The sequence below is a fragment of the Acipenser ruthenus genome, chromosome 6 (assembly GCF_902713425.1).
Source record: "Acipenser ruthenus chromosome 6, fAciRut3.2 maternal haplotype, whole genome shotgun sequence".
Lineage (NCBI taxonomy): Eukaryota > Metazoa > Chordata > Actinopteri > Acipenseriformes > Acipenseridae > Acipenser > Acipenser ruthenus.
This window is the reverse complement of record NC_081194.1, coordinates 6,181,276-6,202,120: the sequence shown is the minus strand read 5'-3', so window position 1 is coordinate 6,202,120 and position 20,845 is coordinate 6,181,276. Positions and strand designations below refer to the sequence as shown.

General features: G+C 37.7%; 1 protein-coding gene across 2 annotated transcripts; it reads right to left on the bottom strand.

Annotated features, from left to right (window-relative positions):
• Positions 1 to 1,339: 1,339 nt before the first annotated feature.
• LOC117411372 (zinc finger CCCH domain-containing protein 6-like) lies at positions 1,340 to 18,886 on the bottom strand. Of its 2 annotated transcripts, none has more exons than XM_034018771.3 (12): positions 18,426 to 18,886; positions 13,054 to 13,237; positions 12,471 to 12,593; positions 7,842 to 8,076; positions 7,272 to 7,405; positions 6,982 to 7,110; positions 6,775 to 6,889; positions 6,325 to 6,434; positions 5,772 to 5,995; positions 4,731 to 5,251; positions 3,852 to 4,076; positions 1,340 to 3,594 (listed from the first exon to the last, which is right to left on the bottom strand). In XM_034018771.3, the coding sequence occupies exons 1-12, from the start codon at positions 18,509 to 18,511 to the stop codon at positions 2,174 to 2,176; spliced, it is 3,507 nt and encodes a 1,168-aa protein (XP_033874662.2). In that variant the 5' UTR covers positions 18,512 to 18,886; the 3' UTR covers positions 1,340 to 2,173. The 2 variants fall into 2 exon arrangements, with proteins under 2 accessions (XP_033874662.2, XP_033874663.2); XM_034018772.3 differs by lacking the exon at positions 18,426 to 18,886 and adding an exon at positions 16,805 to 17,856.
• Between the last annotated feature and the right edge of the window lie 1,959 nt (positions 18,887 to 20,845).

Here is a 20,845-nt window from a genome sequence, read left to right as displayed (position 1 = left end):
TTATAAAATAAAATAGTCAGCACTCGGATATCCGTTACCCAGATACACGTCAGTTGCGTCTTACCGTTCTTGTATTAAAAATAAAATCAATCCCCACTATATATATTCAACAAACTAATGCACTTACCCGTCACACCGCGTCACCAGTTTTCTGATACAAAGCCCATCTCTTCAGTGTTACAATTTACACTGTCTGTCTTTATTGTGCAGTTACACAGTGCTTCCTCCAATTCACATGACGAAAATGCAGCAAAAACAAAGCAAACGACACAAGCTACAGTTATGTAAAACAGTTTATCATTAAACAGTTTTAGATACTGTGATGCATTTTTTAAAAATGTGTTATCTTTTGTTGCTTTTGTGCATTTTCGTTTACAAGTGAACTGTGACATCAGGGCCTTATCGAACACTATAGTCTGCAATTTTGAATACTGACTTCGGATACTGTTTTAATTCTGGAAACTGGTGTTTTTTTTAATCTCTTGCTAAATTGCATTGCCTTTTACAGTTCTGTGCAAAGGTAACATTTTGATTTAATTTTGCTGTTGGGTCGTTACTGGGGAATTTTACATACTGCTACAATATGAGCCGGATTTAAAAGTATGTGCTGTATTACAGTCCACGTGTCCACAGTCATCTCTTTTGGCAAGTGATATTTTCAGGAATCATATAGTTCTGAATTAAATTACTTCTGTTGAAAATATAGTACTGTACCAACAAAACCAACTACAAAATGAAAGATTCAGATATGCGTCACACTCGTTTAAACGTCACTGAATTCAATTTTATAGGGTCGATTGAGTGCTGACTGTAGCTTCTTTTCAAAAGGTAATACTATCCATCAGATTTAATTATGGGTTTTTTTTGTTTGTTTTTTTAAAAAGTATTTTCTTGTTTCATGCCCTTTACTGCCTATCCAGAAATGTGATATCATATTTTTCTTCAGTGTTTTTAAACCAGTCCCTGAGACAACCCCCTCAGAAACACAGATGAAGCTCAAACAGCTGCCTTGTGTATTCAATGAAAGAAAAAGCTTCAGTGCCACCAAGCCAGGGAGGCCTTAAACCCCGAAATGGGTGAACTTGGCCTTCGGAAAACAAGATTAAGTCAAGCTGCTCTGAGTCTGGCACCTGTTATTAAAATACCAGTAGCTCCATTTTTTATATACAGTAAGACCCATTTATATTTACAAAGGTTACTGAAAAAAAAAAGCTGAGAGGTATTAACATTAATCTGTGTTTTTTTATTACCTAACTTGAAATGGAACATGCACCATTGATTTATTTTTATTATCAGATGAAATTTCTGATATTAATTTGTAATATTAACATAACCCATGCCCTTTGTAAAACAAGTTTATTTAAATGAATGTGCTGATAAAACTTACAACATAGTTACACACCAATTTGGAAATCATTTTAGATTTCAAATACATTTACTTGTAACAAGTTGATGACAAGTACAGCATTTATATTACAAAAAAGCAATATACACTGTGCCTCAACAACTTCATACAGTATCAGTGCTGTACAATAATAGCAAAATATACACAGTTCCTTCAAGAACGGATGGGAGAAAAAAATGATTATTTTTATTTAGTTTCCTTGACTGTTCCTGTAACATTCTTCATGGTCATGTGCAATAAATACTGGGGGGAGGGGAGGTTGAGAATCACACAGTACTAGTGTGGGGTAGGTTTGTAAGTGCAGATAACATAAATACAAATCATCTTGAATGTTATTGTTTAACATGATTACTGGTATGTGTTATATATGGCATTTTGCCTACATATTTACTAAATACTGTAGTTATATAAAAATGGCAGTTGATAACTCTGATTATTCACCTTAACAAAAAAAATGTAATACTGTACTTCATTAGCATATATTTATCTTTCTGATACAGTTACTGACAAAATAAACTGGATCCATCACATACACTATTATACATTTGTGAATTTACACATTTAGACTATTCATGTAGATTTAAAAAAAATTCTGTGCAGCTCTAGCTAGTGACATATAGTATCAAACAGAAAGTTAGAACCACAGCATGTACTATTAGCAACAGGTATTTACAATAAAAATAAATAAATATCAAGCTAAGTAACTTACACAGGAGCTGAAAGCTACACGGTTTGACGTACTACATTTACACTTTTTTAGAGTGCTTATTAACAAAAAGGAGACGCTGTCGGGTCAAAGGTCTTGAACATGTCTTTCAGAGGTTTGTCATCTGGCTCTCCTTTCAAATCACTCTCCTGCGGCTGACTTGCTTGTCCAGTTTGCCTAGTTTGTCTTGGGTCAGTGTATGGAGGTCGTATTAACCCAGCTAAAGCTGCGATGGGCAGATTGTGTACAGCAGAAGCAGGAGGAGGGTTTGCTGTCCTTGGTGTGGGTCGATGCTTGTTGTAACTGTTATATTTATCTGCGGAAGCATCTGAAGAGTCTGCACTCATGCTATCTGGAGCCGATACAACATTGGACACTGGTAAAAGGGATGACTGTGCATGTTCTTGTTTACTGGGATGTTTCATAATGTTTACTTTTTTAGGATGCTCTTCATCTTCCTTTGAAGACAACTGATTTTTGTTCCGAGGATCATATAAGCTGATTCCACCTAGCAGTGTAGTTGGGCTCCCAAGTCCCCCACCAGTGGATGACAATTTGGGAGCATATGGGGGTAGTTTATCCTGTTCTAATTTAACAGGCACAGTTCCTGAACTCTGCAATGATCCATTTCCCCTGGATATGCATGGATCAATTCCAAAATGAGAATCTTTTGTGGCACAATGCTGCGAGTCCATGCTAAAGGATCTGTGCAGCCTTGGATCCAGTGCCTTGTGCATTTGAGGATCCAGTGGTTTATCAGAAGCCTTTGTGTCTGGGGGTTTGTTTATATGCCCACAAACTTCAGTTTTTATATCCTTTGCCCTACGGTGGTCTAAGGGCATCACATTTTGATTGCTGTCACTTAAAACATTGTGGCATTTGTTCAGTCTTGCTTCTGCAATAAGTGGAGGAAGAGGCAAGTTGATTGAATGTTCTTGTTTGGGTAAGGGCAGAGGTATTAGGTCTTCAGGGGCCCATACAACATGCTTTGCAAACGCTGGTTTGTAAAGGATAACGTCCACTTTTATGTGACTAAACTGTTTCAGCTGACATCTAGGATCCCTCCGAGCAAGACCAGGTAGGGGTTCCAGAGGAATATTTGCAGCATTTTCTCTAAGTTCTCTTTCACCATCTTCATCATCATCTCCTACTGGCTGCTTGACATGAGAGTGAGAGCGAGGCCTTGGGCTGACTTGAGGCTTTATCTTTCTAGCGTTTCGGACAAGCCTCGACTCTGAGGAGGCAGCGTCTGTGGACTTCCTCATCTCTCTAGAAGCACTGTCCCTCAGGTCACACTTCATCCGTGGATCAGAGGGGGCATTCTTTTCCTTCTGAAGTCGTGGGTCACAAACACTCTGCTGTGTTGTCACCGACTGTTGCTGATTTTTAAGAATGTCACTTTGTTTTTTAAGAGTTTTAAGGATAGATGTCACACTACTGCCATCTTCCTCATCATCACTGGAATACCAATTCACAGTTTCATCTTTAAGAAACAGAAACAAATGCAATATTAAACAACAATTCAGACTATAACAAAAAGAATCAACAGAGCAAAGAGGCCATGTTCTTATATATAGCTTAGTAATATTATTATGGCTGGGCTGTTTGGACTAAAACATTCATAGAACACATATTAAATATTTAAGTAACATTATAAGCAAACAATTACCCCATCCAGTTGTCCAAATGAATAGTATTCTGTATACCACTGAATTTGTGTTACTGTGTTAGTTCGCTTACCTTTTTCTTTTCTGACCATTTCCTGACCTTGATTTTCCTTTTTATGGTGCTCTTCCTCATGTTGCTTTTGACTTAGTCTGAGGAACAGAGCCTTCTGCATGGCAGGAAGAAAGTCTGGGACGTGAACTGCACGTTTCTGGTTGCTACTGCTGTCTGATTCAGTGCCACTCTGTTGAGAGTCTTGCATTGAGCTATAAGCCAGTTTGTCCATGGTAAGTGCTTCCTCTGTGTAAAAAAGATTTAACAAAATGTAGAATTACCTTTTTATCTGCGAAATTTACATGATGAGTCCTCTTGAATGCAAACTATATTCAATTGGTGGCTATTTATGGACAACCAACCCAAAAATACTATAACATTTTTTAAATTTAGTCTTTGCCAATTATTTTAATTATTTTCTCCCAATTTGTAATTGCCAATTATTTTATTATGCTCAGCTCACTGCTACCACCCCTGCGCTGACTCGGGAGGGCGAAGACGAACACACGCTGTCCTCCGAAGCGTGTGCCGTCAGCCGACCGCTTTTTTCACACTGCGGACTCACCATGCAGCCACCCAAGAGCTACAGCGTCGGAGGACAACCCAGCTCTCGGGCAGCTTACAGGCAAGCCCGCAGGGGCCTGGCCAGACTACAGGGGTCGCTGGTGCGTGGTGACCCTAGGACACCCTTGCCGACCTAGCCCTCCCTCCCCCCGGGCCGCACTCGGCCAATTGAGTGCCGCCCCCTGCAAGCTCCCGTCCTCGGTTGGCAAAGGAATAGCCTGGCCTCTAACTCGCTACGTCCAGACTATAGAGCACATTCTGCACTCCACGTGGAGCGCCTTTACTGGATGCGCCACTCGGGAGCCCAATACTATAACATTTTATTTTTATGCCTACCTTCTGTGAATTCTGTTGGCTCTAAACTGTGTACAGCTTGATTTGAATAATAGTTGTTAAAGAAATCTGCAGGATTTTGCATTGCTTGATAGGGAATGTTCAATTGCATTGGTTGGTCTGCTGGCATCTGCTGATATGCTGGACCTGGTGCTGGGAGCAAGGTTTGCTGGGGATTTTCTCTCAGTCTGTTTCCATGTGCATTCCCTTGAAGTCCGGAGAATGATGGTTCTAGTAAAGGTGCATCCGTTGACTGTGAATGCACAGGTGGAAGATTATGTGGCCCAGGAAAAGAACATGGCATTGATTGACCAGGTGGAATTTGGGGCATTGGTGGACAATATACTCCTGGTGGACCAACGTGACAGGGCTGCCCAAAAGACCCTGGAGATCCTGGAGGAACTGGAGGTCCATTGGGTCCGGGTGGCATATCATCTTGTCCTCCACCAAACATCTGCTCAGGAGGTGGAGCATTTCCGTGAAACTGTGGACCTGGCGGTGATGAACTGTTATAAAAGTTAGGCCTAAAGGAATAAAAAAATAAAAAAATAAATAACATATATATATATATATATATATATATATATATATATATATATATATATATATATATACACATATATATATATATATATATATATATATATATATATATATATATATATATATATATATATATATATATAAAATCCTGTGCTAGATTTTCGGTAATGAACTACTTTTGCTCAGTTCCCATGCTCTTGTCTATAAAGTGCCATGGACTCTGTAGCATGCAAGTCCTAACAAAACATCTAATTTGAAGGACTTGCAGTAGCTCCAGCTGCCGCACTAATGTCCATAACTCACTAAACGTACTGGCAGATTGCTTTCCAGGATATTTCTAAACTAGATTAAATGCTGTGACCTTTTGTCCCAGAACAAGTGTGCAACACAATAAAATGCCTAGAACCTTATTAGTGTTGTGGAAAATATCTTTAGCAGCATTCATTATAAATAAAATCAGAATAGTATTAAAAAATAATAATTGCAAGACAGCAACAATACCGGAGTCCTATTTTTTGTGCCAGATCCACAGTCGGCTGTACGACAATTTCAAACAGTGAAGGGATTTTCTTCTGTCCCCCTTGGCAAGGGCTGCCTTCTGGTCCAGGGGTTGGCAGAAGCCCTACTCCTGGGGGTGGTTTTGGAAGGGGAGATATTCCCTGCTTCCAGAGGTCTTCAAGCTCCATTTTATCTTCATTCATTTTATCTTCCTCAGTATTTAAAACCTACAATGCAGCAAAAACAAGGAACTTGTTTACAAAGGCAGTGGTTCACAAAGCATACCAAATTATGTAAAAATACATAGGAGTGAATAGCACATACCATCTATTTTTTACATTCAATTGGGAACTATCTTGACTGGACCTACTGTAAATGTATTGTGGACCTAATACCCCAAATTCTCAAACTTAAATTTGTTTTCTTAAACAAACTATACTTTGACAATGCATTCATTGTATTTCACCTAGACTCGAACAAATGTTACAATCTGACTATTTGATGTTTATGCTTTTTTTTTTTTTGGCCTGAATGACAAAAATGCCAGTCAACTTACCTTTTCCAGGAGTTCTCTTGTAACATCTGTAAGAGGTTCGTGGGAAAACTTGCAGTTATCTCCTTGGTAGCATTTTGCCCCAGTGTGAAAGAACTTGCATGGGTATTCATGTAAATATGCAGGTTAAGGAAAGTATTTATTACCATGTTACCAATTTTCTATGTTTTCTTTAATAAATAAATAAATAAATAAATAAATAACTAACTAAAAAGGTTATAAAATGCGTTGTTGTTGTTGTGACATACTAATAGCATCATGTCAGATTTTAGAGAATTTTAACACTGTGGCGCTTGCCTGGGGTAGCCTTCCAAAATCTGACACAGATTTACCTAACAGATATTCACTGTTACCATGTACATAAACTGACTAAGAAACAGAGTTATAGCCCTGCAGATGAGTACCTGGGAAATGCCCTGGGATTAATCCACAGAAAAGTGACTCGAAGGATATTGTGCATATAAATGCAGTTCTCCCCTTTACTGCAGTAACCCTGAATGTAGAACTTGCACATCTCCTTCTTCTTGTCAGGTACAACTAGATCATGTTCAAATTTACACTGGTCCTCCTGCAAGAAACAAGGTAAAACTCAACTTCACTATATTGCTCAGGTTTGACCTCTGTATGAACTTCAACTAACTTATGTAAAATAAAACATACCTTAATACAGCGACCATCCAGAAAATACTTGCAAATATATCTTCCATTGTGTTCAACCGTATGTTGGTTAATGAACTCTTGGCTCATAATTGGACGCTTTTTCTGGGCATTTACTGGGCCTTTTTTATCCTGTGCAAATAAAGAGTAACCACACTATAATATTTGTTTAGTGGCTAACATTCTTATTTCATACTTTTAAAAGACCACAGGACTAAGCATCTTGGAAACAGATAATCTAGGTGGAAAAAATTAGTACAGAATTTTTTTTTTTTTTTTTTTAATTTCCTCACCTCTTTAGAACCACCTCCGCCTTGATCTGCACCTCTCCCTCGCCCCCTACCCCAGTTTTTTCCTTTTTGTTTCTTGTTTTTCTGCATGCCACGTCCACGACCCACACCTCGACCTTTCCCTTTCTGTCCAGGACCTGCAATGTTCAAACGTGCAATTGTAATTGTAAATACCCACTTCCTACACTATCTGAAACACTGAGAGTATGTTTTAAAAAACATATCACATGTATTATGATATTTACTGAAAAAAAAAAAAAAAAAAAAAAACTAAAAACACACCCGGGAGCATAACAAAAGAGGAATGGTCTAAACAATATGGCAGTAAATTGTTAATTTCTACTGGACAACACCAGAACTGACGTAAGCCAATCAAAGAATACAGCTGTGTACAAAAATTTAAGACTATAACTCCGTGTACTGCCACATGACTTCCATATGATGTCATGGTCACCAATGATATTGCATGCAGGGTTTCACAAAGCATACCAAAGGGTTTATATGTCAAAAGAATGGTACATTATTGAGCCACAAATTATTATTTTTAATTAATTTATTTTTAAGTGATTTTACCTTTTTGTACACCCTTCATGCTTTGCTTTTTCATCTGTCCCTGCGGTGGCCCTTTGACAGGTCCAGGAGCTGTGGTTTCTTTAGCATGTCTGTACTGGTTCAGCTCATCTGCAAAATCAGCATCCTCTCCATAATCATATTTCTCTTCACCGTAGTCGCTGAATTTATCAAACTCGTGATTTATATTGTGTGCTGGATTTTGAGGCTTCATGTAACCTCCACTGGATTGGCCATGCTGAAAATGTACAAAAACATCTTTTAATTGGGGCTGTTTTTTGGGTAGCTTGGATTGCATGTGAAGGCAAGCTTAACGAACAGTTCAGCCTCATCTAATTAACAGCTCATTAGGACATACTCAGGCTATATGGTACTTAACCAGGGATATTTCTTATAATTAGAAGAAGTATCTATGGGTCCTTTGATGGCTGCAGAAGGCCAAGCAATTAATGGTGCCAACTGCCGAGGTGATGATACAAGTTCTAGATTTTATACAATGAATTGAGAAGTGTAAACATTCAAAACAGATTTTTTTGTTTGCTTGATTATTTACACACTGTAAAACCACTGCTTTGTGTCTATCGTAGCCCTTCACACAATATAACATGTTTAAAATGGCCTTTCAGAAAGTTTTAGTCAATGGCAGTGTGTGACAGGGACAGGCTTGTCACTGGCTTCTCAGCACATGCGAGTCTCTCCAGGGGAACCATGCTGTCAATCATTTGCTTGAACAGGGGATCGACCAGGGTTGGCTGACCGTGAATCCCTGATTGGCTGAGGGGTGGACCCTGAGTAGCATCTGACCAAACAAAAAGACGCAGCGCTAAACACGCTAAACACACGGGTTGCTTGAGATTATGGCCAAAAACGGTGCAGGATTATTCTGGGAGAGAGAAACAAACAGCCAGCTGAACAGTAAGGACACAATTTACCCTAATATTGCTATCCGATTCGTCCTTGCCATAGAGTAGGGTTAGTTTAGGGGGATCAAGAGCGATTCCCATACAGTATAGTGAGGTGTGTGTAGCGCGTGTGCTTCGGCAGTTGGGGGGGATCGAGAGCGATCCCCACACAGTATAGTGAGGGGTGTGTAGCGCGTGTACTTCGGCAGCAGGACCCTCTTTATAGCAGAGGTAGCGCTCTGTCCCTGTATTGGTCACCTTTTATTTTATAGCTTTGTTTTGAAAAGTGTTTTTGTTTTGCAATATTGTATTGCTGTTTTCTTTCATCCTCTTTGTTTACACTCCTGTTTGTGTATGTGCTCAGGACCTTACCATTGCTGGTACGGTCACATGGTTTACCCTGCTTTATTCCACTCTGCCCTGGCACTACCACTGCTGGTACCATAGGGGCGGCACCGTGCAATAGCACCTGACATAATTGTGTAAATAAATCAGCGCGCCTGTGCGGCATGTCAAAGAAGATCTTCTGTGTCAGGTTTTTTTTTTTTTGGTTTTTTTTTAAATACGAAAGTTGCGGCCAGTTTTGGTTTTGGTGCGGTTAAAACTGGTTGCCTTTTTATACTTTCAAAATGAATTAATATAATTTGCGTGCAGTGCAGGATGCGCCCTATAGTCTGGAGGTCGCTGGTTCGGGTCTAGGCTATTCCACTGCCAGCAGTGGACAAGAGTTCCCCGGGGCAGCAAGCAATTGGCAGAGCGCCGCCTGGGGTGGGGGCTTAAGTCGTTCAGGGTGTCCTCGGCTCACCGCACACTAGCGACCCCTGTAGACTGGCCAGGTGCCTGCGGGCAGGCCTGTCTGCCAGCGGCCTAGAGCTGCGTGGTTCTCGGACGCTGTAGCTCTGAAGGTAGCTGCATGGCGGGCCTGCAGAATGAAAAGAAGCAGACGGCTGACGTTTCGGAGGATGCGTGTGCTCGTCTTCGTCTCTCCCGAGTCAGCGCAGGGGTTAGAACATAAGAACATAAGAACATAAGAAAGTTTACAAATGAGAGGAGGCCATTCGGCCAACCTTGCTCGTTTGGTTGTTAGTAGCTTATTGATCCCAGAATCTCATCAAGCAGCTTCTTGAAGGATCCCAGGGTGTCAGCTTCAACAACATTACTGGGGAGTTGGTTCCAGACTCTCACAATTCTCTGTGTAAAAAAGTGCCTTCTATTTTCTGTTCTGAATGCCCCTTTATCTAATCTCCATTTGTGACCCCTGGTCCTTGTTTCTTTTTTCAGGTCAAAGAAGTCCCCTGGGTTGACATTGTCTATACCTTTTAGGATTTTGAAGATTGAATAGATTCAATTCTTTTAGCCTGTCTGCATACGACATGCCTTTTAAACCCGGGATAATTCTGGTTGCTCTTCTTTGCACTCTGTCTAGAGCAGCAATAACCTTTTTGTAACGAGGTGACCAGAACTGAACACAATATTCTAGGTGAGGTCTTACTAATGCATTGTAGAGTTTTAACATTACTTTTCTTGATTTAAATTTAACACTTCTTACAATATATCCGAGCATCTTGTTGGCCTTTTTTATAGCTTCCCCACATTGTCGAGATGAAGACATTTCTGAGTCAACATAAACTCCTAGGTCTTTTTCATAGTTCCCTTCTTCAATTTCAGTATCTCCCATATGATATTTATAATGCACATTTTTATTGCCTGCATGCAATACTTTACACTTTTCTCTATTAAATTTCATTTGCTATGTGTCTGCCCAATTCTGAATGCTGTCTAGATCAATTTGAATGACCATTGCCGCTGCAACAGTGTTTGCCATTCCTACTATTTTTGTGTCATCTGCAAATTTAACGAGTTTGCTTACTATACCAGAATCTAAATTATTAATGTAGATTAGGAATAGCAAAGGACCTAATACTGATCCCTGTGGTACACCACTGGTTACCTCGCTCCATTTTGAGGTTTCTCCTCTAATCAGTACTTTCTGTTTTCTACATGTTAACCACTCCCTAATCCATGTGCATGCATTTCCTTGAATCCCTACTGCGTTTAGTTTGAGAATTAATCTTTTATGCGGGACTTTGTCAAAAGCTTTCTGGAAATCTAAATAAACCATGTCGTATGCTTTGCAATTACCCATTTTCAATGTTGCATCCTCAAAAAAGTCAAGTAGGTTAGTTAGACACGATCTCCCTTTCCTAAAACCATGCTGACTGTCTCCCAGGATATTGTTACCATATAGGTAATTTTCCATTTTGGATCTTATTATAGTTTCCATAAGTTTACATATAATAGAAGTCAGGCTTATTGGTCTGTAGTTACCTGGTTCGGTTTTGTCTCCCTTTTTGTGGATCGGTATTACGTTTGCTATTTTCCAGTCTGTCGGTACAACCCGTGTCAAGAGACTGTTGCATGATCTTGGTTAGCGGTTTGTAAATAACTTATTTCATTTCTTTGAGTACTATTGGGAGGATCTCATCTGGCCCAGGTGATTTGTTTATTTTAAGAGCTCCTAGTCCCTTTAACACTTCTGCCTCTGTTATGCTAAAGTTATTTAAAATTGGATAGGAACAGGTCGACATGTTGTCCATGTCCTCCTTTGTAAAAACCTGTGAAAAGTAATCATTTAATATTTTTGCTATTTTTTTTTCTTCATCTATGATTTTGCCATTTGTGTCTCTTAGACATTTAATCTCCTCTTTGAATGTTCTCTTGCTGTTATAATATTGGAAAAACATTTTGGAATTGGTTTTAGCCCCTTTACCAATATTGATTTCTATCTCTCTCTTGGACTTTCTAACTTCCTTTTTGACTTGTGTTTGCAGTTCCAAGTACTCTTTCTGTGTACTTTGTTTTTGGTCCCTTTTAAATGCTCTGTAAAGTGCCTTTTTTCGCTGAATATTTTTTTTAATTGATCTATTAAACCATTTTGGCCATTTTGTTTTAGATTTAGATTTGTCTACTTTTGGGATGTAGTTGTTTTGCGCCTCTAGTACTACATTTTTAAAAAACAGCCATCCTTTTTCTGTGGATGTTTTCTCTATTTAACCCAATCTACTTCTGTTAGTCTCTGTTTCATACCTTCATAGTTTTGGTGAGCCAGGCTTAAAAAAAATAATAATAATTGGGCATTTCAAATTGGGGAGAAAATGGGGTAAAAAAAACAATTGGCGATTCCAAATTAAAAAATAGATAAATAAATAAATAAATAAATAAATAAAAACTACAATACAAATGCAAAAAACCATACAAATAGATTACCAAAAACATTTTTGTGATTCTGAAGAGTCCTTATCATCATGGCAAGTCATCATTCGAAACATTTAATACACGTTTCATTACTTGTGAAGAATTGCAACGAAGAATAATAACCCAGAACTTGGTATTGCGCCTCCATTTGTGACATGTTCTTTTACAAACAGACTCGGGGGCCCTGGGTGATCTACAGCTGTGGCCAAAAGTTTCGCATCACCTAGAATTTTAGAATTGAGAGAATTAAAAAAAAAAAAAAAAATGATATAAACATAATTTTGATATTTTATTTAACGTCTGTTATCAAAGAAACTACAAAATGATATTGCAAAAGTCTACCGGAAGCCATAAAAGTTTCCTTTTCCTATAAACAGTTGCGGTGTGTGGTAAAAGTTGCGGTACCGTACACAAATTCACAGCACACAATTTTCTCACAGCCCTAATGATAATAAGATAAAAAGCCTCTATTTACCGGTGGAAATGGAGTGTTGTAATCTCTAAATGCTGGACAGGGTTTTTTATGCTGTCGTTCAGAATGTTCAAAATCAGATTCATAGCTGTAGTCCGAACTATCACCACTTGAGGGGGAATGATGCTGGGAAACAAAAAACAATAAATAACATACATTTAATCCACATTTCACACAAGCATAACCTTAAACTACTTAAAATAAGAAATAGTGCATACAGAGGTTTTTGACACCTCTCCACTGTAAGTGAAGGCTTGCCTTCCCTAATATCTACCACTCTTCCACCACATTAACGTGGGGATAGGGGTGTCAATGGCGTTTTGCGGCTGGCAGGTGACAGGGAATGACAATAAAAAGATACCACTTTGTGAAGGAACACTGGACACATATTGGAGTATTGTGAGGAATGAATACTGATGGAAGTTACAGTTTATTAAAAATGGCTACTGTAATAATAATAATAATCAAAAAAATTCAGTTCTTCATAAGAGAAGTAACGAGCAAAGACCTCATTAATGTAGAGGCTTACTTGTAGTTAAAACAAGTAATTTCTGAAACTGTAATTAAGTATGTAGGAGTGACTCACTTTGTGTCTGTCCCGTCTCCTTTTCTTGGCTTTTCTCTTGTCCCTATCTTGTCTGTGTTTCTTTCTGGACTTTTTGTGAGGCTTCTCATCTTTGTCTTTATTTTCTTCTTTCAATTCTTTCCCCTCGTCTTCAATTCCAATTCCTTCATCATCTATTTCTCCATCTTCAAGCTCACCATCTTCCCTGTTATGAAAACATACCACCAACAGATTAAAAACTCTCATGGGCATTCATTGTTATTGGTGCTACCCCTTTAAAAAGACAATAACTTTTTCTCCATCGCAACATTTTATGTAAAGTCAGGCCAGTCAAGTCCTTGATAGTAAATAAATTAAGTTTTTACAATTTGAACAAAAGAATAGACTAATTATTGCAGCAAAGAAATCAGATAAATGAGGCACCCATCACAACTATTATCATACTAGTTTAACAAACATGGTTAAAAATATGCTTTGGCAAGTATAACAATTTAAAGTAACAGGAACTACTTGCACCCATTAATTTTCATTAATCTTATTCTATATCCTTCTTAAAAAAAATTGTTTTGATGGAAGCACATCCAGCATACAGGGGCTTCCACTGTGTGCTGCATATAGTTGCTACAAAGTTAAATGAAAGGGAAAATAAGTAGTGTCTTGCTTTTGTTAAAAATGCAGTTTATGGATCAAACAAAGTAAGGGAGTGCTATATGACTTGTATTGTGTTAAATAACACTTGGGAAACTGAAAATAAATTAAGAAAGCCTAAATAAACTACAAAGTAAACTTGGCCAGTTTTTTTTCTTTCTTCCCTAGATCAAAATATACCATGTGAGATCTCATTAGAGTGCTTTAATACAAAAACCTTTACTGCTACAGTATTCAGACAACCTAAATCATTTGCTATCAACACATGTAAAAAACAAAACTGTCTTGAAAATCCTGTTTAAAACACATGTATGAATTATTTAGGTTTGGTCAATAGGGTATAAAAAGGTAATTGATTGAAACAGGATTGAATGGAACATTCATTTTCATGCAATATACTACTGGAAAAAAGCACTGCAGTACGTTGTTTAAAGGGTACTGGTACACACTACTGACTGGCTTATAAACTGTATCAGTTAACTGTCTAATTAGAGTAAACTGTTCAAGTCCAATGGCCCCAATTCACTACACTAAATCAGGGCTTTTTCGTCTAGGCAAGCTGTAAAGGGTTGAAGGATAAAAGAGGGATGAAGATCAAGTTATTTACTGATGTCATTAGTTGTCTACATTAAAATAATAAGATCATGACATGGAACAGAGCATTAAACCACTGTGCCACCATGCATCCTGCACATAAACTTCAAACAGTATTTACTGTTTAATGAGGAATAAGTGCATGTAACAAATCATTTCAACAAATACCATTTTTAGGCAAGCAGTTCCAAAGTTCCAACAAACCACAATGTGTCAGTACCATCAAATAGTAAGTCACCATGACCTAAATACATTTCATGCAAAGATCAATCAAACTTGGATGAGCAGTTCAAGTTCAAAGTGTGGCGGCACATTGTTCAACAGTTTGTGGTGGTTGTATTTATTTCATTAAAAAAATAAAAATAAAAAAGACACCGTGGTGCATTTCCCTGGTAATCTTTGAAGGCAGGCAACACCACATCGTCCACAAATAATATATGTTGTCACTTAAACTCCACATAACCTATTGCCAAATATCAATGGTTGTCAGAAGAGCTGTTGTAGGCTAGACAAATATGACAATCAATTACCTGAACAGAAAAAAAAATGTGTTAGGCAAGCTGCCACGAACATGAAACAAACACAATCCCCCTTTTGGCACCTGCTAGGAATTAAAGGAATTAGGGGTTCAACAAGCCCCTAGTTTATTTCACTCCACGACGTAGGTTAGTTTACGAGTGCTGTTAATGATATTGTTTGTTGGAATCCTGGACTGAACTAGACTAGAACAGTGCACCATCATACTACATTGCTGGGTCTGCAGTACAATTTAAAAATTATGCATACACTGTTGAGATAGCAGATACAAAGGACTTAACTACTCTGACTTCCTTCTGGTGGATGTCATTCAATAATTTCAACTTGAGCAACAAAGTGTTGGCACACTGCCATTCATTTCAGGGACATAATTACGCTCAATTCATAGGCTGAAATTAACATCTTAAATGGAGCACACGTTATTTTGTCTACATTTCATGTCTTTTCATGTTAATAAACAAATACAAGTGTGCTTTTAAAAATTGAACAACATCACTATGCAATGCTTTAGCACTACAGGAAACTGCTGAACTGCTGAACTGACAACAGGCATTATAGTAAAAACATATTAGCAACAGTACATCAAAAAATAGAACACAGAACTGAGCACGCAGTTATGATCTGGTTACAGTAGTTTACTGTGTCCCATGAGCTGCATGTAACTGACCACTATGCTCAGAATAATTTTCATTAAAGTCAATGGCACAAATATCTTTAAAGATAGGGCACGTAACTCACTGTTACAAAAAATTCTCCATCAGTCCAAAGCTACCTCTACCTCATTAAATGCATTGATTAATAGTATTTTTTATTACTTGATCATAGTGTAAACAAACAACTGTAAAATACTATGCTGAATTAAATGTTTACTGGGGATGTGAATGTTACAGGACATTTTTTTTTACTTTAACCTGGTAATGCCAAGTATATTTATATGGAGAGCAGCTATTTACTTACTCACTAGTCCTTTTCTTGTACCAAACACACAATTAAAGATCAGTCTGGCACCACATGCTTGTATTGCATAGAAAACGTTGGCTTTTGAGGGTAGATTGGAAACACAATACACAACAGAGGGCTACAAAGTACTGTATGATATAGCAGAAGCAAGGGACTTGTTTTTATCAGACCAGGGACAGACAGACATATCCCTCAGTGGAAACGCCCTCTTGTGAACTGGGTGTGTTTGGCATGGGTATCTAGTCCAGAATGTATTCATGGTGTCCTTTTTATCATTGACATGGTGTTTCTGTATTACATACTTATTGTATTTGTGATCTGAATATTAGTTCACTGAGGGACTGACTTAGGGACAGCTTAGGCTGGCAATATGATTACACTTAAAAGCTGGGTTCCAAAGGACATCTAGAGGTGAAAGATAAACTTCAGGACATAGTGTTATATACAGTAAGCATTCTTATTTTTAAACTGAAGGACACACAAGTACTTAAAACAGATAACCCTATCATTTTTAAATAATTAAAATTAACAACATCCAATATAGGCTACTGTATGCCAGCAAGGGAATCGGTTCTTAATACTAAAAATGAAATTGTACTAATGAAGGTTTGGCCTTCCATCTTTACAACGCAGCTCCTTAATTTAAAGTAAAACAGTATTAATCTTAAAATGGTCACCCTTTTAATCCAGTACCATTTTTTCTGCATGCTGTGCTGCTTTATTCCATTAGTTCACAATTAACACGCTCCAAAACTATTCATCTACTTTGCCAGTTGTCAAAATAGGGGACAGGGATATGAAGAAATTAGTTAACATTTTATGCATGTGATACTTACACCTAAAATGATTTAGTGTCAGAATTGGTGGATACAAGAATGGATCCTGTATTGTTGTGCATGTGTGCTGGGGCAAGGGGATTTCTTCCCAGGGCAAAGATAGAGATTTGCTAAAATACAAACAAGGATGAGAAACTACTGACACCACATTTATACCAAAACAGTACCAGAAACACATTTCAAGGAAAAGCATTTACCATGACATAATGCTGTAAATCTCAGCAACTTTTCCAAAGCAGTACACCAAATCACGATTCAAGTCTGGAATAAATAAACAGCTAATAAAACTAAGACAATATCTGTATCCAACGTCAAACAATAAATTGTGAAAACAATTTAAAAAATAATCAGATAGAGACAGGACAATGTAGACTTTATCCTAACTTTTGGTTGCCCTATTCCAGTTCTCCAAGACAAAGTCTGCAAAATGCTTTTTGTATGTGTAACATGTTCCTTCATAATTGTAATCAACCCAATTCCCTACTTAATATCTTGCAGAAATTTGGTTTTTCATCAACTACTCCTCAAGACTACATAAGCTAGGTACATTTAGTATTTTATTATCAGGCTCTTATTTTATAATGCAGCCAGCACCAAGGGAGTGGGGGTACTATAAAACAGCTGTGGTGGTACAACTTAGAAGCTTGGAAAAGCTGAAGTTTTCATTGCGGTTTTAAGCATTATAGTACTAGAAAAATGTTTGTGTCACACACTGATGCATGCAATGAATAAATAATAAAAAAATCATGGTGTTCACATTATCGTCTGGATTCACAGACCCCGAGGGAGCACAGATTTCTGACTACCTAATGTTACCTTAGGAAAGAAAGGCAATTCAAGATTAGTGCTATTCAAGGTAAGTGAAACCAAGAATACGAAAGAAAACACTGCCTACGGTTCAAAACGCTTAATACCTAAAAGTACTTTAGGTGAAAACCAACCATCTGGGGTTGAAGGAAGCTGTGAAACACTTGCTAAAATACACTGTGGTTTAATTGTATTCAAAAAATGCCTGTCATATAGGTAATATTTTCAATGTTATATGTTCACTTCAAAAATCGTACTTTACACCAAATTAATTTGTGTGAACTGCAGGCATTTTTGCCAAAGTATGGTACTACGACTACATATCCTAAACAGTGTAAAAGAAACGCATCAATGGCGAACAGCACGGGTCTAATTAAGGGGGTTAAAAATAAACAAACAAAAATAACAACAAAGGAAGAAACGGGCTAAATGGAATGACGAAAACATTACTCAACCACAAAACCTCACCACTCAACCACAAAACCTCACCACTCATGTACATTCTGATCTACACACTGCGTGATACTAAACTGTTGAGAAAGGGGCTCTTTGTGCGCATGGCTATTCAGGGGTGGCAAATACGTCAGAGCGTAATTAACATAAAGAAAATGCTGCTCGTCGTACAGTTAAATGAAATCGGTTAATACAAGGAACACGTAATGGTTGCGCCTTCCCTTTACAAAACACGATAAAAAAAATATTACTGCGACAGCAGAAAACATCACCACTTAAACCATTAACGTTGACAAGAGTGAAACAAAACTTACCATGACAAGCGCCAATTTATGTAACAAGATTTAAACTGGTATTTACAAAAATGCATGCAAATTCCAACTAAAGACTACAAGGACAGGAAAGGCCTGACTTCAGCATTATCTACCCTTTAATTGAACATACAGTACCATATCCGTGATAATAAACCGACCGGAAAATGACAAGCATGTACTCCCTTTTAACACGAAATAATTTGATACATTAGAAGAATGGTTTAGATATAAGATGTTACTCGACCTTTCGTCTCTTGCAAGTTCAGAGCCTGTCATGTTTTTGTCAAGAACTGGGTTTGGGGGATTGGAGAAAAGGCTTGCAAAAGCCATGATTGTTGGATACGAAACGGCACTGTTCCCGAAACAAGAGTGAGTTGAATTCAGTCACTCAAAAGGAGACGTTGGACTGTGAGAGATGATGAAGGATTACAGTATTAGTTTGAAAAACTCACGATTACTTTAGAAACAGTAAAAGACTTTTCCAGTCTCTAACAATCACTGGCGTTGTTGTTATTAACCTGTAACACAGTTTGATACCCCCGCTTTGTCAGTGTCCCGTCGGCGGACTGCTTTCTTGGTGAAATTTTTGGAGACGGAGGGTGGAATAACAAGAAAATGAATTATTTTCGGTGGTTTATATTCCTTCACATAAACATGGCGCCCGCAACAACGCACACACAAAATGGCGGCGCTCGTCCGAACAACAGCGTCACGTATTCTTCCACCAAATACGCCAATCTTATCGAATCAATCAAAACAAAAACGCTCCACCCATTTCTTGTTTGGATTGGACATTTACGTGGCATGAGCGCTATTATGCTTCTTCTGTTGGTTAAATGGTCTGTCGATCAAACTAAAGGGCGTGGATTCATCAATCAAGGTTGGTAGAGTAGTGCATCAAGTCCCCCAAGAAAAATAATCGTTGCGTTTGAAGGCGGAGTAATATGTGAACAACATTATATGTTATTGGTGTAGAGTCAGTTGTTTTATGAACTGACGAACTCAGCAGTTGTGATTTCGTTGCATAGCAGTGTTACTTACATTTTAAGTGAATATATTTACAATGTAGCATTTAACCAGCATTAAGCATTATTTTTGTTAATTTATTTGGATTCTTGTATTACTTGAATGAGTATTGTTGTGCTTGTGTTATGTGAAAAAAGTACATATTTTAAAGTTGTTGTTTTTGCATATTAAAATATAGTTTGTTTCGTTTTTTTAATTTAAAAACATATTGTAAGTAAAATGTTTCATGTTTTTTTTTTAAAGTTATTATGACCGTTGCTGTCGTTCTTATAACAGGACTGTTTGCAATATCTACTTTATGACAGTAGAGGCCAGTGTAACCTAAGGGACGAGAACAACATGAATGATAATATACTGACTGTATTTGGGAATTCATGTAGCCGAGACCTAAAACTGTTCACATCAGTAAAACGTGTTTACAATGGAGGTTTTGCATGAGAATTGATCAAATATACAGCAGTTATTTAAATGATGTTTTTAATGTCCTTTCTCATGTTTTAATGCATTCCTGATGCATCCCATTATGAACAAAAAAGAAACAAACAAAAAAAAAACCCACCATAATACTGTATATTACATTTGTTGGACGGTCAAAGTTCAAAAACAAGGTAGTCTGCATTATCTGTATGTTTTGCACTCAAATAAATACAGAACACAACACAATAGTAACTACTATTAAAGAATACCTTAAAACACTTGATGGTGCTATTATTTCACCTGTCATCACTAAACAGTTACAAAGGCATTGTCTGTTTACTAAAAAAAAACATTTTTTAATAGTTACTAGTAGATAAAACTAAAGCTATCTTCTTTTGCATTCCATAAAGGCCAGTGATATTGTGTCTGGCCTTTGCCTTTGTAGCCGTCTGCCTGGAATTTCCTCACTCCTAAAGACTAAAGCACATTGTGTGATGGATGAAACAGAGTTTTTCTTGGATATATCCTGTGTATCATCAGTGAAGTGCCAAATTTCTGACCTGAAAAGCACAGAGGCATTCATAACGGCTGCATTTCTTAATGTTAGCTGGCAGTCAGCAAACAAGTGGACATGAGTCACTCAATTTGCATCTGCAGTTTTCTTTTTTACATTGGGCACTGAGATATTTGAATGAACAAATACACGTAACTAGTAAAAACTCAAGATTCCTAAAAATGTAACATTTTAAGATCTGTAAGATTAAGAAGTCAATTCAGTTATCTTTTTCTACCTACAGGGAAATCTTTAAGGAAACCATAAGTTCTTCTAAGAAACTGGACATATGTGATGAATATTTAGGTGCATTCAATTTACACGTTGAATTTACACATATGTGAATGAATAACTGCCATTTTATTTGTCTTACAGATGGTGGCCGTGGGTGGCAGTGGGTGGCATCTCATGCATCTCATGCATCTCATGCATTTGCTAACTACACTAGGCAAGTTAACCCTTTCTGCATTTCACAATTATATTTTCTTGAAGATTTGCAAGCAGCATGTACAGTAAAACTTCTTACATGCCAGCAAACCTGGTAAGCAGCCACCCCAAGTAACTTTGTTGACTGCTGTATGCTTTACTTGTCAGAACCGGTGGTTGGCTGGTTTTTCAGCTGGTTGTGCTGGTTTGGGAGACTTGGTTTTGGTTAAGGAGCTAGTTAA